General features: G+C 43.6%; 2 protein-coding genes across 4 annotated transcripts in view; one reads left to right on the top strand and one right to left on the bottom strand.

The window, feature by feature from the left end:
* Positions 1-18,638: 18,638 nt before the first annotated feature.
* On the bottom strand, positions 18,639-20,643 carry LOC6896676 (uncharacterized). Of its 3 annotated transcripts, none has more exons than XM_033385868.1 (5): positions 20,548-20,643; positions 19,335-20,484; positions 19,124-19,279; positions 18,897-19,064; positions 18,639-18,840 (listed from the first exon to the last, which is right to left on the bottom strand). In XM_033385868.1, the coding sequence occupies exons 2-5, from the start codon at positions 19,392-19,394 to the stop codon at positions 18,685-18,687; spliced, it is 540 nt and encodes a 179-aa protein (XP_033241759.1). In that variant the 5' UTR covers positions 19,395-20,484; positions 20,548-20,643; the 3' UTR covers positions 18,639-18,684. The 3 variants fall into 3 exon arrangements, with proteins under 3 accessions (XP_033241759.1, XP_033241757.1, XP_033241758.1); XM_033385866.1 differs by having other exon boundaries at positions 20,542-20,641; XM_033385867.1 differs by having other exon boundaries at positions 20,536-20,621.
* Positions 20,644-22,135: 1,492 nt separating this feature from the next.
* Positions 22,136-26,641, top strand: part of 5-HT7 (5-hydroxytryptamine receptor 7) — a 52,565-nt gene continuing 48,059 nt past the window's right edge. The window contains exon 1 of the mRNA XM_001357545.4: positions 22,136-23,010. The gene's annotated coding sequence lies outside the window, so the exon portion shown is untranslated. The remainder of the gene's footprint in view (positions 23,011-26,641) is intronic.

Here is a 26,641-nt window from a genome sequence, read left to right as displayed (position 1 = left end):
ATTAACCTGATCGGTGCAGAGGAACCTTTTAGTCTGTATACCATATGTATGTATATAAAACGGTGTCTACTTGCCTTGATTTTGGTAACAGGAACTTGGTATAGCTCCATTTTTCCAAATACAATTTTGTGTGTCCGGTTTACTGCCTTAATAGGGCAAGTCACTTCACAGAAATTCTTATCCAAAGAAGTACAGCAGGTTTTTGTAAGAACAAACACGCCCGAAATCTGCAACGTGATTGCATTTATAATGTATATTTAAAATGTATCGAAAATATATGTGAATATTAAAAGTACTTCTGTTACTAGACATAGGTTCAGAACGAGCCAAATGAGAGTGTTTCTCTGCGAGTACATCCTGAAATGACGATAAACCAGTTCCAACTAATAGCCCATTCTGTTTCGGGTAAACTGAGCATCTGAAAATTTAAAATAATGGCACAATAATGATCTCATTTTATCATCCAAAATCAAGCTTTCAGTAGGATGAACTGTTGAATACCCTTTCGGTAGAATGATAGATGATGGAAGAGATGTGGATCCAACAAGAGTTCAGATAGAAAATGACAGTTGTAGGACGTCTGACAGGGATATTTTGTGGCATCTCTCTCATGTCCAAGAGTAGTCCACTTAATTTTCTCGTTCATTAATTATCACTCATAGCTGTTTCGAACTGTTTGAACGAGGATTAAAAAGATCTTAAAATATACTAAAAACTCCATTTGTGTTGTCTGCTAAAATTACTTGCAAACATTAGTTTTGGTTTCTAAAACAAATTGATAGGTATTTTAGCCCATTAATCAATAAATATGATATTGCCTGCCAGACATGAACAGACAGGGAAATCAATTAAATGCATTTCCCCAGGTCTCATCACTCTCTCTCTTTCTCTGTCCGTCGGTCCTTCCCTCTGCTCTTAAACCATTTCTTGCTGGTCCTTCCCTCTACTTTTAAGCTCACTTCTCTCTTCGGTATTTCACTTTTTCCCTTTCCTTTAAGTTGTTATAATTTATGGCGTCTATAATTGCAGCAATTTGTGCGAGGGACAAAGGTGGGCCAAAGGGCAACCTCATCCACCTCCATTCGAGTGGACGTATTTGCGCTAGGACTTGTGTACAATATCCGACATATGGCCACCGCCTTCCACCCTAACCATCGCTGTCTGTGTTCTGGGAATTGCTCTCTCATACGTTTTTCTCATACTTTTTTGTCGTCTCTGTTGCAGGCAAAATGTCAGCTTCGTTCAGGACACTTACCTCCGGTCTCTGCTGCGGTCCATGCTGTCGCTTGATTGCACTTTTAATTAACTTTTTTGCTCCTGATCCTCCAGCCTTTGCTTCAGTTCCGGCTGCTATACCGGCTGTACCTTCTGCTCCTGCAGCGCCTGTAGCTCCAGGTTCCACGAATTGTCGTCACTTTGTGCCTTTTACTTTCGCCTCGTCATTAACAAAGGCAAACAAGTCGCGCATGAGGCCATTAATAATTGTAATGCCACCCACCACCACAACCCGCTCCACTTCACTTCACTCCACTCCACAAATTATTTGTAGACAATTTAAGCCGCCAGCCTCACAGGAGGCATATCCCGCCTGATGCATAATTCTGCCCGCCGGCCAATATGTTAATTCAATTTGCTTCATTGTAATCAGTAGCAGCAGCAGTCAAAAAACCACTGCGGGAAATCCAATTGGGGAAATCCCCACAAATATTTTCCAGAGGCAGAACCGGAATCAGCCCGAAATTCAGTCGAAATTCTGTGCCTATTCATGGTCGAGAGACAGGTGAGCATTTGGCAGTGCAGGCACGCGTAATGTTATGATTGGAAAATGAAAATCATTTACGTGAGCAACCAATTTGCAGCTCATATAAAGCACATCTAGCGGCAATATGCATTACCCCGCAAACAGGCCCATGGAAATCGTGTGTGCAAATTAATGCGAGCCACGTGATGAGCATAACGATAGGTACAGAATGGCCCATAGGTAAAAAGACATGGCCCAAAGGCCTATAGTGGTTCGAGTCGATTTGATCGTCTACTTAGATACTTCACATGCCGGATATATGTATGTACATATGTCCTCGATTGGACAGAGAGAGTGTTTCTAACGACTTAGCTGGAATGGAAGGATATGGGAAATAGTTGGTTAAGGGACCAACACAATATTATTCTTGTGGGTAATATCAGTCTTGGACTGAGCAAGTGATAGCTCATAGAATAGAACCCTTTATCGTTTCCGCTTGGGTTCAAATTAATTGAGCCTAAACCATTTGCCTGGGCAAGTCTTGTGGTTTTTCAACTGTCAACACATCAATTAATTAACCATTAGGAATTGCTTTCATTGCAGCTTCCAGAACAGGGGAATGTTTTGTGATGTTTGCGGTTGTCATAATTACCAAAACCCCATCGCTCAACGGACAGCTCGGACAACTGCAAATGGAGTTGTGGCAGTTTGGCAACTGTCAAGGCTTTGGAGCACCGTACTTAATGTAGCATAACGGTGGTGCCCCCACAAGCGCACAAAATATCGAGTAATTACGACCTCTGACCTTGGGTGATGGCTCCTTGATGCCTTGCCACGAGGGAATTTCGGGAATGAGTGGGCACTGAGTGCCGAGTGTTTCTCAAAATTTTCATTCAATTTCCCCGCAGAGAGCCCACCGCTTTCGTTTGGTGCGTCGGCCAATTAAAAATAATTTAATATCGCGTTGTATTAATTTCATTTCAAGTTCTTGGTTCTTGGCTCTTGGGGCTCCGACCAATTTAATAGCCATCTCGCCCGTCCTCCCAGTGTCTGCTGATTTTTCAGGCTCTTCTGTGGCCTGTCTCTGTCATCCTGTCTCTGGCTTTCTATTAGTTTGTAAATCATATTTATTTATTAATTTTAATTGCATTGGCCAGGTGGGAACAGACGGATGGACGGACTGGACCGGCTTACAAATGTAATTGCCACTTCAGGGGCAGATGCAGAGCCAGACACTGACGGGATTGTGGTTCTCTGGAGGTTACTCCTTCGTTAAATGAATGTTAGGGCATTACTATTCATTTGTACAAAGGCACGTTGCTTGTGCGAAAATCATTGAATTTCTGGGGCTCTCGTATTAGGTTGTGTCTCAAAAATGTCGATACTTTGTGGGGTTATACATTTTATAAATCTCTGCATTAATCATTCTAAAATCTCCACTTTCTTAGATCATTTCTTATAGTTTGCGTGCTTTATGTTCATCCAACTTTGAGAGATAGAGAATATGATAGTTGCCTTTCCTTTCAATTACAAATGTATCTTGATTTCCAATTCAATTTTGCCACATCTCCTCTCGTATATATTCCCCTTGCCCTTCGTCCTTTATGGTGTCTGTGTGTGGGTGGGTTGTTTGCTGGGCACTCGTGCAACAGCTGCAGATGAAAATTGCAAATGAAACTTAGCTCAGGCCGGGGTCGAAGCTGAGGCTGAGTGGAGTGCAGCGGAGTGGAGATGAGTGTAGTGCCCCCGAGTGCTCCTCGAGCTGGTATGAGATCCCACGGTCGGTGCACAAATCAACGTTAAGTGCATGTAACTCACACAAACACAACGCCACCACACACACATGCAGCACACCCAAACACAGGGAAACACATGGTCAGTGGGGATGTCTGGGGCATAGCCTTTTGGGATGGGGGCCACTGTACTTGCAAGTGTCAAAGTTGCATGTTATTGCATCACATTATTCCTTCTACGACTTCGCACGCTAGTTCTTGCACTAGTAGGGCATTAGTCGAGGGTATTACGAGTCGTTCAGATCAAATTGGGTAACTTTTTCATGCACCTTCCCTATGACCGATCAATCTGCAAGGGTATCCACAGCTTCGACCATCAAAGACTCGTTTTCTTTTTTATGTGCTTCTGTGAGAGCCGTAAAAGTGTCAAACATGAACATGGCTCTATATGCTTGTGTGTGTGTATTTGCAAGGTTTCTTTGTGGTTGGCCTTGTTATCGTTTTGGCCAGAAACTTTTCCTTCTGCCATCTTTGAGCCCTGATTAATTGCATTTCAAGTGCTGACAGCTGTGCGGGGTTGGGGCCCCGGAGGCCCCAAGTGGCAACGAGTCCATTCATTAGCAGTACTATTTGAAACAAAATCCAAATTAGCCCAATCTCGTTCTTGGGTGCTAGGGGGTCTGCGGCACACACTTTTAAAATTGCTCATAAACTTTTTCAATTTCCACGAAAAAAGCAGCGCAGCGCAGACCAAAAGCGGAAACAGTAGAGCCAGAAAACCGGAAAAACAAGCAAACTTGCTGAGTGCTTAACCAACATACTGAAAATGTAGACATCAACTGCACACTTGGCCCCGGACACGGACACGGACACAGGCAGGGATACGGATACGGATACGGAGACGGACCCGGACTTCGATATGAGTGGCCCAAATGAAGTGGAACTTTGGCCCCAAACCCTTAGTCTCAGCCGCTCCAACCACATTGAAGCAATTTTATGCGCAATGCGTGTCCCGAGACCCTACTGCATGGCAAACCCCAATCGAAGATGGAGTGGAATGCCAACAATCGGCAGCACAAACCGAAAAACAACCAACATCTGACCGTGGTGGTGGTGGTGCAAATACTTCCCCTTCTTTGGCATACGCAAAAGTCAATTGTTTTTTAGTCTCTTGGGTGTGGATGGGGTCATCGGGCAGGGCACTGGGACTGGGACTGGGAGGGACTGGATGTGGCATGCGATGATTGCACAAATTTGGAATTGGTTGGCATAATCAATTCCTCATTCTCGCATTCGCATTCCACACTAAAGTTGTATGGTCGATTGTCTGTGGAAAATATATTCATTTACATCATTATCCTGACTGCCTTCTATGGATTTAATTTGTCCCTGGCCAGATATCTAATCTATCAATGAACCCTTTTCAATCAGTATCAGTTTCAACTCCCTTCTCCAATTAAAAGTTCAAACAACATAATCAATTTTAAGCTTAAAATGAAATTAGTTCGGTAAGGCTGAATATTTGCAAAAATAATACAATTAAGTTCAAAAAATTAAATAGTTTCTGGTTCGATATGAAACTTGCCCGGGAAATCCTTTAAGCCCAAATGGATCGCATGATGGCTGGGAAAATTCCCTTTATCATCATTATCATCATCATCATCAGCGTCATCATGAGCCGGTTCTTCAACCTGCGGAAACTGCTTCAGTTTAGGGCTCTTTCTCCGCTACTTTCTGGCTTCTGGGGCAACTTTAATGCTCTACACCTTTTCCATGTGGCAACATCGTACACTTTTGATGGGAAAAGTTTAATAGCTTTCGACAATAAAACTTCACCTATTATGTAACAAAGCCCAGAACAGAGGAGAACGCTTACCAAGCAACTCCTCCCCCTCTTGGCCCTCTAGCTCTCTAGCCCACTACCCCTCTAGCTTGTCGATTGAATCGTGGACTAATGGAGACGGAGAGACAGGGGCAACGCAACCACCAACCTGCACACCACACTACTATTCCGAGTCCTGTCCTAGCTACAACAATACTTTATTGGCTGCTATAAGGAGGTACTACGTATACGAGGCGGAACGAGGAGTCTTCATTACCATGCGGCACATGAGCATGAGGCATGAGGGGCCAATGGCCCTTAATTCCGTTTCTCCCAATCGCACTCCCAGTCTCTCAGTCTCCCAGTTCCATTCCCAATCCCTCAGTCGCAGTCCCAATTCCTTAGTGGCTCTGGCTTTTATTGCGCTCTGGCTCATTGCCTTCCAATATTAAATTTCGGCTTAGCCGGGTTAAGGTCTCCTTCTGGCCCTCCTTCTTATCTCTGAGTTTGCATCTGGCCATGTTTGCTTTGGCTTTGCCTTCAGCTTTGGCGCCTTTCCGGATGATGGCTCTATTTCCTCTGATCATGAATGCCCATGCATATAATTAAATTTTTCGTTAACATTTTCGGCGAATGTTTATTAAAATTGTTCTCTCGAAAGTTTCGCGCTTTGCGTCTCCCGTCTCGCTTTTTAATGAAAAAATTGCCCGAATAGAAAGCGAAAGCTAGTCGAGGATAAACTTTTTTCCTGCCAACTCACTAATGTTGTTTCCTCCTGGTTTTTGCTTTCTTGCTTTCCTGCTTTCTTGCTCGCGCATTAAAATACTTTGGCATTACTTTTTGCCTGATGAAGGAAACAATTTGCAATGCAAAAAGGGGGAAAGTAGGCAAAGCAAATCCAAAGCCAAGGCTAAATGTAAAATTGATTGTCATTATAATTGTAAATTGTTTTCAAAAGTAGACATCTCAAATTGGGAGTATCTGCTACAAATCTAGCCAGATTCTGGAGGTAGTACGAGTATTCTATTCTGATTTGGGTCTGGGCAGAAAATTCAATTTCGGCAGCTCATGCGTTTAATAAGTTCTCCGTTTCCATTTCCCGTTCCCTCTCCCTTTGTGTGTTTGGCTTGATGAGAATGTATAGTACAGTATGCAGTCCGAATCTTCGAGCTCAGTCCCTGTTTCGGTCCCCACTCTCTCGGCAGTGAGCCAAAAACGTATCCTTTTAACCCATTTAAGTTATCCCTGCCACGCAGCTGTCACAGTCTAGCAATTTGGGGGCCCTTTGTCTTTGGATTTGGCTCCGGTTTCGGCTCTGGCTTCGGCTGCCCAGGTCCCCAGCTTGGGTCCTGTCGAAGGTCATCTCCTGACACCCACACAGACACAGCTCTGCGCGCATTACTGTAAAATTTATTGTTTCCCAATATATGCAAAAATATTTTGTCAGAGAGCAGCATTCCCCGACATACACATACCATATAAATGTGGAGGGGAGTGTCTGTATTGCGGTTGCCGCAATTGAATGTGTCCTGGGTGTTATTGCTGTTGTGGTGGTTGAATGTTTGTCTGTCAGTCACTAGGGAAATTTTGTCAGTGCCGTTGCTGCTGGTTGCTGGTGCTCTTCAAACAGCTCCACGACGCGCAGTCCTGCCACACGTGCGATGTCCATGGCAATGCCACTCACGATGTTCGTCGTACAACAGTATCGTATCGCTTGCCGCAGTGCTGCTGCCGCCTTCTGCTGCTGCTGTTGCTGCTTCTAACCATGACAGACATATTCAAAACGGGTGCCCCTCCATGGTCTGCCCTGCCTTTGGAGTGGCACAACTTTACACATTTGCCAATTTATTTATAGCGCCACATCCGAATCTGGCATCAGAGGGAGCCCCATTGGCCATGTTTATGCGCCTGCAATATCATGAAATGGAGGAAAGTTTTGGCACAAGCCTCGTTTGCTTAACTGCAAAGGCAATAGTCTGAAATGTCTTTGAATATAGGGTTAGTGAGAGTACTTAATGCAACTTGGGTTTCAAATAAAATCGAATGGGTTTCTTCGGAGGAAAACCCCACGGCACCTGTAGCTTTAAATACTGTTCTTATCATGGAGAACCTTGACTGAATCCTTGTCTTCGATAACTCTACTTAGGATCCTGCATAAACCCGTCTGATTTTTGAGCACGATGCCTAGACACATGGCAACAAATGCTGTTTAACCGCGTTTGTTGCGGCAGATATGAATGCAGATGCGGGCCAGCGATATGCTCAGACGGGAATTAAATAATTCCCGCTTTGGTTGCGTGATTCTCGACATCGTTTCGGTGTTTTTTGGAGTGTTCGAAATCGATTTATTTGAATGGCTTTGAAACAGGAGACGTATTGATGGCCTCCTTTGAGTCCTATGTGCTGGATTGACGTGTGTATGGTTTTGGCTTACTAATTGTTTGCTATACGACTGTCTGCCTTTCTGGCTGGTTGGCTGCCCAATCGAATAGCCATTGGTTTTTGTCTTGAGCAACTTTACAAGCATTTATCCAAATGAAATATTTAAGAAATCAGACAAAGGACAAATCGACTGTCAGAAGCCTGGCAAAGAATACAAAATCCAATTTATTTTGCCGACAATTGTCCAAGGTCCACCAAAAGGATCAATATCAATTGAACCATCATCATGTGTCAGTGTGTCAGTGTGTCAGTGTGTGTGTGTGTGTGGTCTTCCTGTTTTCTTTTCATTCGACAGTCAGAGACTGCATTGAGACTTCATTTTCCGCACTGCCAATTGCAATTGGACAAACCATTTGCCCTTCCTTCCGCTTGGGGGGGAGTGTATTGTATGTCCTTATATCCTTTCAATACTCTCATCATCGAGTGCTATGCAAATGCTCTGGATTCTGGGGACCAACTTGTTGTTCAATTTAAACGCTGGCCGTTTAAAAGTTAAAATCGTTTCCTATTATGACGCTATTATTTTTAGCAAAAATTTCACTAAGCGGCTTAAATGAATTTTCCAACTGTTTGAGCCAGGCACCATCCACCACACAAAACAAATTTCAAACTATGTATTTACTTAAGGCATCAGCCATCAGGCATCAGATTGTGTTGCCATTGTTGTTCGGGGTCTCTCTCATCCTCCTCCTCTGAGCATGGAGCAGGAACAGAAGCGGCTGAAAAGAATAAGTTGACACATTTTCTGATTGTTTACAAATTTGGGCAGTCATGCAGAAGCAGCCGGTCCTTGCCAGGGAAGACCTTGCCTCGACCTCGTCCGTCTCCTTTTCTTGGTTTCAGCCTCAGTCCCAACCTTAGTCTCATTCTCATTCACGTTCTAGCCCGTACTCGGGCTCTGGCTCGGGCTCGACAAAAACTTAATCCAAACTTTGCATAAAGGCATGTGGCAGGGATTTATATCCACTACAATATAGGCTTCTGCCTCTACGTATATCCATCCTTTCGCCGGCTTTCTTCCTCGTGAGTGTGTGTGTCGTGTGTGGGCGAAAGCCGACGAAAACTTGGCCCGGGCAAGGGTTTAGTTTTTCGTCCGTTTTCCAACAAAAATCGCAAACATGAAAGCAAAGATTTAGTGCGTGTCGGCATGAACTTGGATTGTGTGCGGCTGTATTGTTGTTGGCAAATACGAACAGGGGCTGGCCTCAGACAATGTTATTCCAGAGAGTTCCTTAACTGAAGCATATCTCTCGCCCAATTTCTGTCGCAAGTTTAAGCCTGTCCCTACGTTAGGCAATGAATATTTATAGGACTTGAAAGGCTATACATCCCTGAGTCTCTGATGAGCGTGGGAGAATGCACAGGGCATGCAGGTGGGAGGAGGTTCTAGTACCCAAAACTTACCTTTAACTAACTCTTCACCTTTGGCCTTGTGCTGTCATATCCATGACCTAAACTAATCTTGTTATAGATACATATACAAAGTAGCTTTGGTACCACTTAAAGGATACAGTAGTATAGAATTTTCTGTTTATTTCGTTTTCGCTTCAAGAGAATCACGATCGTTTATATCAATTCAATCTTATATCCATAATATGCTCTATGATTAACTGATAGATGCATTGGTTTTTATGACGTTTGAACGTTATGTGTGGTACAACACCTGTTCAACCTTAATTTTCTGGGTGGTATATATACACCAAAAACCGCACTCAACCATACTTCAGCCTGCTTATAGCTTATGTTCATAACCCCTACCGTCCCCAAACCCAAAGTCAACCTTCGTCTATCCAGAACTCAACTTTAATTCTCTCACCTCTCACGAACATCTGGCCACAGCCACAGCCTCCTGCCAAGAAGCAGGCAGGCAACATGTTCTTCCCGCCTGGCAACAAAATTAATTGGAAATCACAATCAAAAGCAGTTTCACACCTATGCAGGCTGTGCGAGATCTGTGTGGCTGCGTGGGTGCGTTTATGACATCGATTGCCCGCACGAACACTCAAGCCGGAGGAGCCGGCACACACCGATAGGCACTCACACGGATAGGCACTCGGAGAAAGTGTTTTGTGGCAGAATAAACCCAAAGGATTAATTAAATAATTTATATGTGCTTTTGTTCAGACGTAAGTTGATTAAGCCATGCCCAGCACTCACTTACACACACATGCACACACACATATCTCTCTCCCAAAAGCGCATAAGAGGCATAATGGATAGTGTGTGTGCGTGTGACAGCCTGTCAATGGCTTTTATGGCACACGGTTGCACAAATTGTCGAGCAGTTAATGATAGACAAATGTTTTGGGTCATGTTTGACTTCAGCAAATGTCAGTGACACCGAACAAAGCGCGGGAGGGGAGTCTGGGGCTTCGTTTCAGGCGTCTTTGCCTTTGATTGGCCAATATGTATATCCGAAGGGCGCAGACACGCGCCAACACGTGCCAATTAGTAGCAAAACACCTGCCTACCGTACACCTGGATGCCTGGGCCATTGGCAGATAATTGCCCCAAATTCTGCCCCAAATTGAGACAAATCACGGCTCGTGGGCATTCCATTTGATCCGGCAACAGTTTAAATTTAAATTAAATTTGTTTAATTAACAAGCTTCGGGTGTGATTTGATTGGAATGCTGTTCCGTTACTACTATCTTCTACCTGCTACTGTTTTCCCATTCACACCCAATTGGTGTCTAATTTATGTCACCACCATCAACATCATCATTATCATTATCACAAACAGACCCCAGCCACAGACCTACCACAAAGGCAAACAGAGAGACATTGCCTGCCCCTCACGAAGGAGTGTCAATTAGGTGGGATTTGACCACCCGCAGATGTGAGGATCTGGCTAAACACTGCGGGCTAAATATCGATTAAAAGCGGGAGGATGGTGATGCCCTACTCATAGGATATGTGGGTACTTCGGTCAAAGTACTCTGGGATTTCTAGCTAATCCTTCGATATTTCGACTTTATATTGCCCTGCAGAAACCAGAAAGGATTCTAATTATCGCCTATCCCATAGTCAGTATACAGTTCCTGTTTTCACCCTAAAAGACCAACCAAATGAAGAGCAAAAGGATTGACTTTGAGTTCCTGAACTTCTCCCCCTTGGACTTGTTGAACTTTCTTCCACGAATAGCACATTGTTGTCCCATTAGTGAAATGTTCTGTGAATGAAATTTTAATCAACTTGAATGGAGAACTCGCAGAACAGCGGCAACAGCCTCAGCGAACAGGCGGCTTCAAAGGCTTCAATTAAGCCCGAAACGAGTCCGAGTCTGAGTTCGAGTCCGATTCCGAGTAGCTTCCACTTCCGCAAACGCGACAAAGCGACAGTGCGACAATGGGATTCTCGGCTGTTTAAGTGCGACAAGCGGATATCCGCTTGCCGTTCAATGGAGCCATGGCTAAACAATAAGGGGGCCAAATACAAAGCAGCCGCCAAACAGTTGAATGGAAAATGACAAAACAGGACTTGAAATTTGACAAGTCAAGAGGAGGATGCCAGCCTGCCCCATGCCCCATGCCACATGCCCCATCTGTGAAGCAGGAGCAGGAGCAGAAGAGCAACATTGTTTTTAATATCCGCTAAAATTGTTGTTTATACAATGTCGTGGGGAATGAGTCGTCGCATAGTTGTCGCAGGACTGGGGTCCCCTCCCCGTCTTTGTTGGGGCGTTGTGGTCGGGTTTTTGTGGGGCCTGTGGAGAGGTTTTGTTGGTGGCGGCCACCGCTACGTGGGCAACGAGATGCCAGAGGATGCCAGGAAATGCTAGGGAGTGCTGCCTCTGGCTCTGGCTGCAATAATGCAAATTGTAGTTGATTGCCAGCCCTCGTCCGGGCGTCCTAAATTGTGACTTAAAGCATTTGCATTTGTCTTTTTTCAGCACCAAAATTGCAGCAAAGCCGAAGCCAAAGCCTGACCTCATTCTGTAAATTCCCCCTCAAAGTTCAGCTCGAAACTGCATATAAATGGGCGGAAAGATGTGCTTCTGTAATGCCACTTTAATATCATCCGAGAAACAGTTTAAAGTCTGCTTATACTCTGATTTGAGATTCGGGATCCGCAGCTTTTAGTGGAACCCTCGTGGAACAAACTTCCCCCAACAGCTTGCGACTTTGAAAACTTTTGACTTTCGGTTTTTCGTTCCTTGGGGATTTATATGCAAGTTTTCTCGGTAATTGAGTATAATGTTGCATTAATTATTTACAATTGTTTCGACACGAAGCCAGCAGCAGCAGCAGCCAGAACAAAACTTATAAATACTTTGAGGATTAATTGGAGCGTTTGTTTTGGAGCTGTCCGGCGAAGGCCGCCGTTCCTTTCTCCTTTCCTCGAAAACTTTTCACTCAAAATGTATTCAAATCATTTCTGTTTAATTATTTAAAGAATACTTTGATTTTGCTGCAATTAAATTAACTTTCAATGTACACAAATGTGTTGCTTCTTTGTGGCCGTATCTGTTTCCATGGGGAATGTCCTTGTGCGTGTGGCGTATTGCATTTTATTCCAGAGAGAAGCCAACAATACTGTTTCACATGCGTGTTAAAGCTTTTCCATGACTGTGTTCAGACTGTGTCAGAATTGGATGGATGTTCGATCTATGTTTGAGTCATTCTTTAGTGAAGGAACTGAAAGCTGTGTCCATTCAATGAGCTTCATGAGCTTGTTAATACTTTTGGGCATCTGGTTAGACATCTATAAGTATAGTGTTCCATAACTTTAGTTTTTACGGCTTCACACGTGCTTAAATAAAGTGAGAACCCCAATTAAACTACAAAAGACCAGTTACCCTTTCGGTTTTTCTGCATACTTAGTAAGAATTGTTTAAATAGGAAAACTTCTGGCATCCCAAAGGTCCAAGTAGTACAAATAAATATGCCTTTTGAAAGTAATTTACATATGGGTTGGCTCTTTTTGCCCGTATTTGCCCGTAACTAGAAATATTTACCAGACTGTCGACTTAATTTGAAAATGGTTGCGAACAAGGCAGAAAGCCGAAAAAGCTGCTGGCCAACAGTATGAAAAGTCAGCAGCGACTGAGCGATGGCCGTATGCCAAATTGTGTAGGCCTCAGTGCGTATACTTAATTAACTACTACATATGGTAGAACATGTATTCTGGGGGTGGGTTTAGGATCTAAAAGTAAGTTTAGTTTTTGGGCCTGATTTTTTGCAAATATTTAGTTAGGTCCCTGGGGGATGTTCGTTTCAAAACTAATTAAATATGTAGTTTGATTTGAGGGCAAAGGCTCGGCCTATAGCTGCCGAATGTTGTGCAAATATTTGCCCAGGTCCCTGGTCCCTGGTCCGTGTACGAATGCAATTTGAATGCATACAAGGTGTCCCATGCAAAAGCGCAATGCACACATGCTAGTCAGAGGCAGGAGCCAGACTCAGACTCAGAGTCAGGGAAGGTTCCAGGCTAGGGTTACAAGGGGAAACAATTGATTTCACCTGAAGTCTGGAGTTTGGAGACGAAGCCTTAGCCATTGAGCAAACAGTCCTAGCAGCAGCCCAAACCGCAAAGTAATCAAATTTTACAGCCAGACTGTAGATCCATCCCAGACCCCAATTTGTCAGTTGACAGCCCCCCAAAGGTCGTCTGTAGTTGCCCTTCTGTTTGCTGTCGGGGCAGGGCCAACACGTCGCATACGCAATATTACCTTCTATCAATTGGGGACTAGGACTAGGACTTCGACTCCGACATCGACTCTGACTCTGAGTCTATTTGTATCTGGGAATTTGCATTTTGCACTGCCATGTAAACAGAAACGACTATTTATTGCATTTGAATTGATTTGCCGTGTAGCCGGCAATTTCATTTATTTTGCAGTTTAATTTTCTCTTTTCTCTCTGTTCTATCCCTCATCGCTCAGCCCCTCTCTCGGACATCTTTTAATTAGCGTGCAGGCTGCTGTTGGGGTCTGTGAAAAGGTCACTCAATTAATATTGATTATGGTCTATGAATACTTTTATCTCTGTTCGCTTGATATCCATGCTAATGCAACTCATTCATGGAGATTAATTGCCTTGTGGGAGGATGCAGTACGATGTAGATTGCTTGTCTCTTTCCCCGTAATGGCAATGGGAATGTGCTCGGAACGGCCTGGGCTAATAAACCGAGTTCTGTTCTGCCACAGAAAACAGGAGAAGAAGCAAGAAAAACAACATTTAAAATGGAATTTTTCATTCTCATTTCTGTGTGTGCGGCATTTTCCGAGCATTCCTGTGCCACAAATATCCCGAGAATTGTCGAGCAAACTCACTCTTCTGCCGTTGTCTGTTGAAGCCTCATACTTGTACATATGTGAGTGTTATGTTTCATGCTTTTGGCCTCCACCTACAGACATCCTACCATCGACATTCGAGCCCAGAAAATGAGGTTGCCGTTTCTCGTTGCCAAATCACATTTGCGTCATGTGGGCTTTCCCCCAATTCAATTATATCTTTCCCTTTGCATTTGCCAGAGTGAGTCTCGTAAATTTGAGAATTCGATTTGATTGCCACTCAATAGGCAGACAGACAGAAAGAAACTCCTATTTCTGCTTAAAGTCAAGCGATGGGTCAGCAGTTTGTTGCCAAAGCTAATTAAGTCGCTGATTAAAGACGAAAAACCCTACGGCTGGCAACTCAGCATGACCCTGGCTCTGACCCCCTACCTGCGAACGAGGCGGGGCTAGGTCGAAGTCGTGTTGAAGGCGAGGGAAATAACTTTTTGGGAGCGCGTCCAATCTCGTTATTTGAGGGGAAAATCCGAAGGGTTTTAAGGGTTTTTTATGTATTTGCATACCCTTGCAGTGGATATTAAAATTGGAAAGTTACATTTCAACGCTATCTAGCTGAAGACTCTTCTTATTATTGCGGAGAAGAGGGGTGTTTTACGAAAGATCGATGGAAAAACAATGCATTATTTGGATCATTCATCGCAATCTGCAAGGGTATATATTGTAAATATAGCCTTCCTTGCTTGTTTGCTCTTTAATTTGCATTATTTGCGTGGGCTGCTATGCAAATGTACGCATTAAATTATTCGCTGGACAATGGTTAAAGCTTGCCATTTGTCGGCGGTGCACAAATCGTAGCTGGGATCCCATAAATATCCTCAATTTATGTCAATTCGATTTGCCTTTCCCACACTCAGACCCACACCCACATCAACACCCACATCCTCTGCCCACCCACTAAGGCCATAATGCCTGGAGGATTCATTCGCTGGCCATTTGACCATTTGGCCTATTACGGCCGCTACTTTTGTGCCGCTGTCGCCGCTGATGCGTGGCAATTCAATCTGAGTGACTGCCACACTGCCACTGCCACTGCCCCTGCCACACAGTGTTGCGGCGGCTGCAATTTGTGTTTTCTTTGGCTCTTTAGTTACAGCTTTTTATTGCCTCGATGTTTTTTTACGTACTTTACGTACGATAAAATCGCTGAGGCTGATTCACAGCCTGAAGTATTTGGTTGTGGGTGTTTTTCCCTATTTATACTTGCTAGAGTCTCTCGGCCTCTTGTGATTAGTTGGTTGTATTTATATTTTTATTAGATTCACAATTTCCGGGCATTCCATGCGGTGGATCCGCCCCCAAACCTGCTGCAAGAATTCCATTCAAAGCACTGGCCACAGATAGATGTAGCGGAAAGGGAATGGGATAATTCCACGTGCCGTTCTGGGCTTAAAGTTTCGCTCCTTGGCGAAAGTTTTTTATGGTCGAACGAGCAGGGAAATTGCAGAGCAGCCAAATGAACGTTGAGAGCATAAAAAGCGTCATTCAAATTAAGGACATTATTCTCCAGTTATCCGGTTCTCCGGTCGGTCCTACCCCCACCAAACCCCCCCCCCCCCAAAAGTGCGAGTGTGTAACGCATTTAAATGGAAATGTCAGCGTTGCGGAAATTCGCAATGGCTTTTGTTGCTGTGGCGTTCTCCTATTTTCTCTGCTCCCTTTGGCTTCTTTAATTGTCTTTGGCTTGAACACCTGAAATTGTCTCTGCTTTGACGTGTGCATGTGTGGCTGTTTGTGGTATAAAACCACTCTACTTTCGGCATTTGGCTTTTTATGCTTCTTACTTATGCATTTCGTTCATTTATTTTTCATTTATTGTCTTGGCATTTGCCTTTATTTCAAGCATATGAGTGGCTTCTGTGTCACGTTTTGTTTTGCATACTTTTGAGCCACGCATAACCTGCATATCCCGCGTATTGTCTGCCGAGTCAGTCAAGGGAGAGCACACTCTAATTGAATTGCGTTGGCAGAGTGGGTCGCACAGTCACAATTTAAATCTTTAAACACCTGCTTTGATCTCTGGTACCTGATAATCAGTCGCGTCTGGTCTGTCTTTCTTATCAATTTGCTGTAAATCAAGGGCTGAAGGCAGGTTGTGTCAGCAAATGTCAGAGGGCACGCCGATCCGACGATTGTGTGAAAAAATACATTTGAACTCGTGGAAAAAACACTGCTTTGGCGACGGCGGCGTGAAATTTAATCAAATAAATTAGCAATAAAGTTTTATTTTCGCTGTCAATGTCGTCGACTCCTCTGGGCCGGCATACGGTGCGTATACGTAAGCAGAAGTGTAGCTTTTATTGCCTCAGCGCTACTTTCGCTCGTTTTTTCGAAATTTTATATCCACCGTGATTCCCGCACTGTCCGCCTTTCAATTAACATTGTCAGCTTTGAAGCGACCCCCAGTTCTAACTAAATTAAAGCCTTAGACTAGATTCGGGGATTAACCCCGAAATCCGAACGCCGAACCTGAGCCACACACACACGCACACATGTCAAGCTGTCGAAATGTCCATTTAATTAGGATGAAATGAAGGATGTGATAAGGGTGAGGGACTTTAGGCGAATTTTTAATCTAGTTCTTCGCTATTTATAAGCCTCCCAAGAGGGGTACGGCATTCTGGGACTCTGTCATCCCGGCCCGGCCCGGCCACAGGCAAAAGTTAATTGAAATTTTGTTTCTGTTTTACTTTCCGCTCTCTTGCCGAGTGCGTGACTTTCCAAATAAAGGCGAGTTAATAGTGGATTCTCATCTTGTCAGAGAGGTAAGGGTAAGCGTAAGGGTATGGGTAAGGGGTGTACTAATATTAAATTGATTTTGAAACTGCTTTGAACTGAAGCAGATAACAAAAATATACATAAATTTGCGGCGATTTAGAGGCGCCACAACTTCTGGCAGCGATTATCAATATAATTTGCCAGCCGCCTGCCAGCAGCACATTTATCATTCAGAAATAAGCATGGGCCCAACAACTGAACATCAGCAAACATAAAGGACACGGAACTTTGTTTAAAATGTTTGTGTTTGTGCGCAAGAACCTTTTCCACAAAACCAAACAGAAAAAAATGGAAAAACTGAGCGAAAAAAATGGGAATCCAAATGGAGTGTCGAGCAACTTTACCTTCATATTTGCCTCGCATCCATATGTACGCTTACAACTAAATAAATAAGCAACAAACAAGCGGAGAACCACAAACGCAAATGCAAATACCAAAGCACAAACACACAGATACAGGTACAAACACACATATATACTGTAGCATAAACACACAGTGGAAGGGCGATATGCAGAGTCAGACCGAGCCGGGCGCCCGCAAAAGTATGCAACACAATTTTAAACCCATGAAAAATGTGGAATTGAAACGAATCGACAATGAATTGAATACACTCAAAGCCCCTGTAACACACCCAGATGTGACTAGTAGTCGAATAAGAACATACCCTAGGATGCAATCAATTTAAATAAATAAGTTTGTAGTTTCAAAAATCAGTTTACATGGACAAGATTAAAGTTATTTTGTGACTATGACTTTGAGTAAGACCATCTAAAACGTTATCATAAACGTTCCAGTGCTTGATGCTTACCAATCCATCATTTATATATAACAATATATACATATTTGTATTTCCTATTCGCCGATATACCCCATCGACTGCTGATCATTTGGCATGGAAATGAAAACCCAAAAGAGTTTTAGCGAAATGAAAAATTGAAAAAAACGCGTTGCAAAATGCGATGATTTTGCGGTCGCCAGCAGAATTTGAACAGAACTGATGCGTATCGGCGGCTTAGACTCTGGACACGAGCCGAACGCTAAGGCGCAGGCAAAGGGCATAAATCATTGCGTATTTATCATAAATCAAATTGAATTCCCCTTAGCTGCCGCCCACTGGTTACCGAAAGCCACAGATCCTTGGCCCCCACCCAATTGGGACTACGTTTTTTTTAGCGTTGTTGGTTAGCTGGTTCTGTGGGCTTCTGGGCTCATGTATTTGCTCAGCGCGCATATTTTATTTATGATTCTTTTCCAGTTGACTTGCGAATTTGTTCTGCCTCCATCTGACAGCATTTCCTCGATGGCGGGGCGGCTTCGATTCCCACTGATTTCTGCTTTCTGATTTCTGCCCTTTGGCTTAAGCATTGTTTTTGTTTCTCATAATTGGGAGGCAATGTCGGGTTGATGCAGAGCAGTTCGCAGTTGCTGCACGGAGACAGCTCTCAGCCAGTGAGTTACATTGACGTGGCATTTTCAACTCGTTGACAGAGAAATGAAAAGAATAACCCAGCGAAGGAATCGAAAATGCGATTGGTCGGAGGATAAGTTTCACATCGCAATGGACGAGGGGTTGAGGCCCACATTTCTTCTGTCTTCGTCCTCCAACTTGCGCATATTACTCGACACTTTTACTGAGGGCACTCTGAATGGGAAACTCTGAATCTGGTAGTCATCAGCTATTAGCCGAACAATAAATTCATTCGCCTTCAACATCAATATCTCGCAATGCACTCATTTTGTAAAGGCTAATGACATGTCGAAGTCTGCCTAAGGATCCCTTCAAATCTGTTCTATGAGTAAAGTGGGTTTAATTTGAAAGGAATAAGCTTGTAAGGAAATAAAAGGAGATTTTATTAAAATTACAGGCTCAGGCAATTCAGGATAGAGTGGCATAGAATTTTATTGAAGCACGGATAATATCGTAGGCAAGCCAGGTTGTTTCCACGAGATAGTCACCCTCCGGAAACGGCAGAACTTTTGTGAGTTGATGATTCACAGAAGCGATGGATAGTTTATCGATTATCAGATCATGCTGTTGGCGAGAAAACAGGTTAGAATGCGGATTCAATATCAGAAGGATTCACCTACATCGTAGGGACAGGTATGGTTCATATTGGAGAAGTTGCTAAACAGACCGTAGAAAAAGGCGGGGATGGGGTAAGATTTGGTATTCGCCAGAAACCGGCACGAGTCCACTGTCATATTATATAAAAATGGCCTATAGCCACTGAAGCGTTTGAACAGTGAAAAGTTTAACTGAAATGGAAACGAATCATACATATATAGTCGGCATATCTGTTTGGTAATATACCTACCTTGATTTTGGTAACAGGAGTATTCAATAAATTGGCCCTGAGGGAGAGATACTTGTACGTGCGATTAATCGACTTCAGATAGCAATATTCGAATTTGGTAAAATTCTCATCCAGAGAAGTGCATTTGACATTGGTGAACTCCAACTTGGAAGTGCTCTTGAGGGTGTATTATTAGAGACGTCCACCTATTTTATGCATAGGATTTACTCACTTCCAGCACCAAATGCAGTATCACAAGGAGCGAAAGTATACTATTCCGCTTAGAGCACATCGTATGTGAATGATGTCTCAACAATAACTATATTTAATCCGGGGCAATTTCCCTCAATTCCACAATTGGCATCGAATCCAAACTCTTATCTACTGTTAAGATAATAACATGATTGTTATTATTATCGCGTCGTTCCAGCCAAATGGGCTTGGGAGTTCAGAAAAGGCTAATTGAAAATGTACAGCAAATGAGCTTTTCCACTTTTCCACTGAAGTGGTACCGTCGTATGCATACATATGTATGTTGGTTGTAAGTATGTTGTTATGTGTGAGCGACCGATGGACAACGATGTGACCCTGATGCCTACGAAGAGGACTGCTGAAATGCAAGTGAGAGAAAGAACAAGAGCGATAGAAGGAGAGCGCTAGAGTAGCTCAGACTCATGATGAAATTGTACGAGGTGGTCCGCTAACGCTCTTTCGGGTTCTATTTTACCCTCAGAACTACTGAGAGTGCTTTGATGCCGTATTTAATGAGAGAGCGAGGAAGGAAGCTTGCAGTTGTACTAGGCCAAATAAGATCCAAAAAGAGAGAGCATAGCGGGAGCGGCACTGGCCACTAGTTTAGGAATTCGTTGACTAAATTCGGGAAGGGAAACCCAACCAAAAACAATAGTAGTAACAGATAATCTTTAAACAGTAAAAAGCGTACCAGTAAGTACTCCCATGATAGTCAGTGAACCGTACCTGTGCTGGCATATGCGACTGCCACCTAATCATTGACATGGTTGACCTCTGAGCACTCACTGTATCGCATCGTAGCACAGAGCTCCCCGCCAATCCGCTTATTGGACTCTGCTCTGTAGGACACACGAGTAGGTACATCTACTAGCATGGGGGAAAATGCACGAACGAGTGTTTGGCTTGCAGTTCACACTTTTATTTCTTTTCAATTTCTGCAGCTGTTGGAATATGCGCTTTCGCTTTGGTCTGCGGCTATCCCCTACCCATTAGCAGGGTGTTTTAGGCCATAGAGATGCTGCTGCAACACTGGAACACTGCCGCAACAGATATCAAACCGTCGAGCACTGACAAGTCTTGGCCTGTTGGCCGTTCTATTTGGATTTGTGGCACTTTTATTGAACACGGACCTGCATTAAAAAAACATATTTTATCGCACTGTGAGAGCTTGTTACCCGTACCCGTACTCGTACTCGTCGTACTCCTGGTTTTGTTGTCGATGTTGTTTCTGTTTCGAAAATAAACAGCACTCTATTCGAGGCTATTTTTGCTGTGTAATATTTTTGATCGTTTCTCTGTTTAATGAATTTTTATTTTTAATGAATGAACAACATTCTTGTTGTTGCTTCTTCTTTTTTGTGTGTGTTCTGTTCTGTTCGGCTCTGTTCTGTTGGGCGCTCTTCGGATATGAAATTTTATTCGTTTCTGTTTGCCAATTGATTGGAAATATTTCTTTTCATGTTTTTCAATATTGAGAGCCCCCAAAAGAGAAGCGGGGCCGAACAAAACCAGGGGAAAACACTGCACAATCCCACATCTCTGCAGCCTCCTCCAACTCTCTCTCTCTACCAATCTCTACGGGGCCAAGTGCTTTTGAGCGACGGCATATGAGGTTGCCCGCCTTTTGTTTAGATAATAATAATTTTTGCCATTTTATTTCGGGGCGGCTAAGGGGCCTCTTGGTCTTCTGTTTCAGGATTTATGTTCTCTGGCCGCCTGGCTGACAGCGTATGTTAGCTTATAAAGCTTTAATTTATTGTGTTTTGACTATTGGTTATTATCATGTCGATGGGCTTTTCTTTATGATTATTGGTCGAGTGGAAAATTTAAGTATTCTACTTGCGGGAAATGGTTTTATGAACCGCAGACTAAGTGGTGAGAGAAGAATATGACTGTATCATAACTTTTAAGAATAACTGCTATGCTTGCACGTTTTTATAACAGACACGAATCTGTCGATTGGTAGTTTGGAAATATGTATATCTGCACTTAAGAAAGTTAAATAAATATATGTATTAGTATTCTAAAAGGATAAATTCATTATATGGAAGTTTTTACTTCGCTCATGTAAAATTCGTTTGAAGAAGAATATCTTTTGGCGCTTCATCTGTTAACAGTCCACGTTCTCGCCTCTCTCTTTATGTCACTCTCATTCGTTTTCCCCTGCTCTGACTAGCTCTTTCTGCAGGCCGTCTGCCTAACATTGATCTGTTAAGGCATAACATTTCAGTGCTGGCGCAATTTTCAAACTTGTCTACAAAACTTTTGCACTAATATTGTAATAAAAGGATACAAATAATCAAGAAATAAATTCAAAAATGTAAAATAAAAGTTCTACCCCTCTAAATAAATTTACTCTCTTGAAAGGTTACATTGCTATACAAGTATCATGAAATTCCGCCCAAACGTTCCATTTGCCAAACGTTCCCTTCTAGCAGGAAAACTTGCTTTTTATCGCATGCTACAATGCTACAATCACATGCTTCCCCAAGTGTCTGGCATTGGCCGTAACAGTGCTCTCTCTGCCAGTTGCAGCGCTCTGTAACATTGCTTGGCTGAATTAACATTTCCCCACTGTGCAGGCAGTCGGAGAGCTCCACAGAATGAGAGAGAGAGCGAGAGAATATCTGCTGTTGCAGCAGCGCTACTGTCCGACACACCGACCCACTGACACACTGATAATGCTGATAACAGCGCGCAGCTGTGTGAGTGTAGAGAGGAGAGAGATGGGCCACCCGGAGAGTCCACACTGTTAACAGATGCTGTTAGAGCACTGTTGGAGCGCTGGACAGGTACGAGACCGATGCTCGGGCGCCGGGCTCGGTCTCGGTCTCGGTCTCCGTCTCTGTCTGCGTCTCCGCCTCTGTCGCCGTGTGGTGGGTGGGTCTTCGCTCGTCGTTTGTCGGCTATCGGCTGTCGGCAGTCGGTTGTAGGGGCGCTCGTCAGTCCCGCTTCCAGTTAAACATTTACCGTGCACGCATCAGGCCAGCGAACACCGAGCAGGCGGACGCGGACGGGACGACGACGACAGTGTGTGTGTGGCGCGCTTCATCGTTTTAGAATTTTGACTTTGCCCCGAACCCAGTGTAACGGTCAAACGAAATTGAAAACGGACAAAAATTAAACCCCAACATCCGCATCGGCATCAGAATCGGACCCCCCCAAAAAGAGATAGAAAATATAATTTCAAATAATTAGAATACGACCGTGCGTGAGAATTCCAGCAAAAAATAAATATCGTAAAAGTGAGAGTTGTTTTGAGGAAATATTTAAATGTTTGTGCTACTAGAATGAAAAATAAATGCCATTAGTGTGTGGAAAACAGCAAATATTTATATTTATTCCTCTACAAGTATACGTATACGTATGTATTTGAAAAATCAAGAAAAATCATTTGAATGGAAAAGTGCTTGAGCCGAAAATTGAAACTGTGGAACTAGAATTTTCCACCGGACAACAAAACTCATTGTCTGCTTCCATTTCCACCGCATATTTCCCAATATTCTGTGTGCTATTATTAAAATAATCAGTGCGACACTTGCCACCTGTTTGGCAGCTTTCTTGGAAAATACATTTCTATGCTAAAGACTTTCCGAAAGAAAGCCGTGAAAGTGAGAGTGATTGAGAGCGGTGTTGTTGACCCCCGTTTGGCCCACGTAAGTCTTAAGCCCTATTATGGCTTTTAGATTAAGTAAACTTTCCAGTTTAACACCTTGATACCTTAACACCCGTTCTGTGTGTGTGGGGGGGATCTCTGTGCTTATCGCCAAGTGTTTGTCGGAGATTTAAATATAGATTTATGGCAGGTATACCCAACCATAATCTGTAGGGAAATGAACGAATATGCTCCACTGATTGACCTAGACCAAGGAGAAATAAATAGTCGCAAGTGTCCGCTAAGTGGTGGGGGTAGAAGTGTTTACAGCTCTCGAGAGTTGTTTGTGGGTACTTTGTAGTGCAGTGTTTTTCGGTTTTTTGATTCGCAGCGATTGCCACTCGAAAAGCCTGTACCACTGTCATCACAGACAACACATGAGAGCTCTTTCATTAACCTGATTACCGCCTACCTGGGGAGGAGCCCCTTCGGGGGATGTCTAATCAAATTACAAAATCATATTTCGCTTGATTTAATAAATACCATAAGAGATGCTTCAGTTGCAGGCAAAGGCACAGGCACAGGCATCCGTTTTTATCTTCAAAGTTTTGTGGAAATTACCCCAGAGATCTGGCCCGGCTGTTGCTTAACTGCAAAACAACAGGCTTAATTGCCCAAAACCGAATAAAAACCCCAGCAGAAGGGGGGGAGGTCGGCATGTGCCTGTTTTTGAAATGATTTCAGTTGCCAGGAACTGCTGCAATGGCGGGCATCCTTGAACATGAAAATGGAAACAGTGAAAAATGGATAAGCACGAGAGGAGAGCACTGCCAAAAGATGTGGGCACTTACACTAATTACAGTTTGCCGCTGGTTTAGGCCCGGAAAACGGCAGAGCCCCGTGAGTCATCGTCTCCATCGTGGCAGCACATGTGTTGTCAGGGGATAGTGTTTGCGTTTGCCTGGGGAATTAGTGCCAAGATATTCCTTGTGCCGGCCATGTCTATGTTCTATGGTCTATGGTCTATGGCTTGGCACAGTTTGCCTGCCTGCTCTTTCATCTATTGTAAATTGACTCTCGACGATGGTGCCGCACAATGGGCGGCATGCGTAATGCCACGCTCCCTTTCCACATTGTGTTGCCGTGTCAAAGGATGTGGCATTGCTCATACACCCCACATGGCAGCGGTAGACGGAGAGTCACACACAAACGAATCCGTCAAATCAAAGGCGACAAGCCGCAACAATAGAGCACGAAATGCCGGCAGGCATCACGGAAATATAAGCTCAAACTACGAGTATTGTTGCAGCCAACAATGGTCTTGGTTCTAGCTCTTTTCTAGTTTTCTAGTCTATTGCGTATACGCCACGTAAACGAGCCTCACCTTAGCATTCGCTCCGCACCTTTTGCGGCCCATTGGCAGTGCTCTAGTCAGTTGTAAGCTTTTAATTAATTAATAATTAATCACTAGAGCAGTCCACAGTGGAGTCCATATCCATGGAGGCGACATCATCATTGCAGAAGAGCAGAAAGGTCAGCCAGGTTTTTGCCATTGGCTATTGGATGGGTACTGCTGGTGCTTCTGCTGCTGCCCACGCTTATCGGAATGGCCAAAAAGTTCTAATCGAGGCAATTAACGTGGCCAAATTTAATTTCCGTCCCCGAGCGCTATCAGCATTCAAGACAGACAGCCAGCCAGGGCCCCAGTCGAGTGGAACAGACTAGAGCATTTGTTTTTTATATTACAAACTACAAAATATTGTATATGCCATGCCCCGCTGCCTTTCGGGAATCCGTCATGTAAGCCAATGGATTCCACAGTTGCATTTGGCTGTTGTGTTTGTTCTCTCGCCAATGTCGTCTTCCTTTTTGTTTGTTCTCTCGCCAAGTTCTTCTTGCTTTTTGTTTGTTCTCCCTCTGCTCCAGGTTTGTAGGTCTTTCAGATATTGAAGATGGTTGGATTTGCTTTGCACAGCCTTTGTGGGGGCCTTTGAGGGGACCATTAAGCAAATTACTTATGTTAATTAGTTGCCTCTTGCCTAATGAGAAATCGCTGGGATTTGCCGTGTCTACCGTGATAAGTCAAAATTTACAAATGGTGGAGGGGGTGGAGGGGTGGATAGGAGAAGTCGAAGTCCCTTCCTGATTATGCTGCACCTTCCGCCCTAAAATGTAGCTCTGTTGATTTATGATACAGCAGAATCCCAGCTTGAAAGTTAATTTCACATTTCCCTCAAGGGATTCTGGCCATAGAATGAGAATTAAATTTCAGTTGCTATTCTCCAACTTCGACTTTGGTCCTTTGATTCATCAAATTTCGTTTATGTGCCAGATGCGGTGGTGGCTCAAGATGCAACAGTTTGCTGTAAGGAAAAGCAGTTGCAAAATTGCATAAATAAATAAAAGGACTCAATAGTTGGAAAGCACGAGAAGACGAAGGCAGCTGCAGGAGCATCTCGAGACGTTTTCCTTTGTGGCTCAATTTGGAACAGGAATTTCTGTAATTTAAGGCCATAAACATACATTCTCCAACTGCTGGAATAGCTGTATGAGGAGACTCTCAAATCTCTCACTGAGCTTTGAAATTCCCAAGAGATTTCAAAGCGAATATACTCGTACTTTGATTAGGAATCGGAGAGATATGTATTCCAGGGGCATCTCAACGAGAGCACATCCCATTAGACAAAGATTTTACAGGAAACCTGCCTGCAGATTGTTCAGGAATTCTTGTAATAACTAAGAATATTAGGGTTGAATATTGAGTATCTCTTATCTTTAATGATATTCGAATGGTTCCTTCTTTACCGTGTTGTGCACGCTGTTCAGGCGAAAGGAAATCCTGTTAGATTATCTCTCATTACACATATAACTTGCACTGGAAATCGTTATCTGCTTTTGCCCACATTAACCAACCATAATGTTTATTTTACATTATTTCGTAGCGAGTCGCCGTTTAACTTTTCCATTCCAGGGAAAATCCTTTAATCAATTAAATGCAATGCAGATGTTTTTGCTGAAAATTAAAATTAAAATGCTTCCCCCATAGGTTTGTTAGCCTTAAGCTGTAAAATAATTAATATATTAATATGCTTGCCGCAGTTTTCAGAACCATTCATGCCGCTGGACATTGGCTGATGAGATCGCATGGGATCGAAGAATGCTGGCGGGAGATAATTGTATTAAAATCAACTCTCGTTGAACTGCCTGCGGCTGTGTGTGGCAACGGAGATTAATTACTGACTTTATTTGGCCTGTCCTCGGACCTGGTCCGAGTGCAGTTCCGAGTTCTGGAATTTATAATTTCCCATTGACACATAATCGATTTCTGGGGACGGGATGTGGATGTGCATTTCATGGAAAACTAATTAAGCAGCGCCTCGGAATGTGAAAGAATTAATTCAAATTGCATTGCTCGGCCGACAATAAACTTCTGGGCACCATATATCTTAATTCTGTGCATAATTAATGCCTGCAATTAAGTGGGAATATTGTTGCCTTTTTGGCTCCAGGCTCCTGGCTCCTCGCTCATGCCTCCTGGCTCCGAGTCCTTGTACCTTAGTACAATTGTCACGCACCCCACAAACGCACACACCCACGCACCTCACCCCTTGCCGTGAGGGCTGAATGGGGGAGACGCATACAATCCACTTAACATGCTGGGAAATACCATTTGATCCTGCCATCCATCTACC

This window comes from Drosophila pseudoobscura, chromosome 2 (genome assembly GCF_009870125.1).
Source record: "Drosophila pseudoobscura strain MV-25-SWS-2005 chromosome 2, UCI_Dpse_MV25, whole genome shotgun sequence".
Classification (NCBI taxonomy): domain Eukaryota; kingdom Metazoa; phylum Arthropoda; class Insecta; order Diptera; family Drosophilidae; genus Drosophila; species Drosophila pseudoobscura.
The sequence above is the reverse complement of the archived record's forward strand: the minus strand, read 5'-3'. Positions and strand labels throughout refer to the sequence as shown.

What these genes read in the sequence shown, in the direction of transcription:
- LOC6896676 (XM_033385868.1), bottom strand. Translation starts at nt 19,394, where the DNA reads ATGTGCTCTAAGCGGAATAGTATACTTTCGCTCCTTGTGATACTGCAT. An exon ending in TACTGCATTTGGTGCTGGAA is followed by an intron (nt 19,280 to 19,334) that starts GTGAGTAAATCC and finishes TACACCCTCAAG; the next exon opens with AGCACTTCCAAGTTGGAGTT. An exon ending in ACCATACCTGTCCCTACGAT is followed by an intron (nt 18,841 to 18,896) that starts GTAGGTGAATCC and finishes TCTCGCCAACAG; the next exon opens with CATGATCTGATAATCGATAA.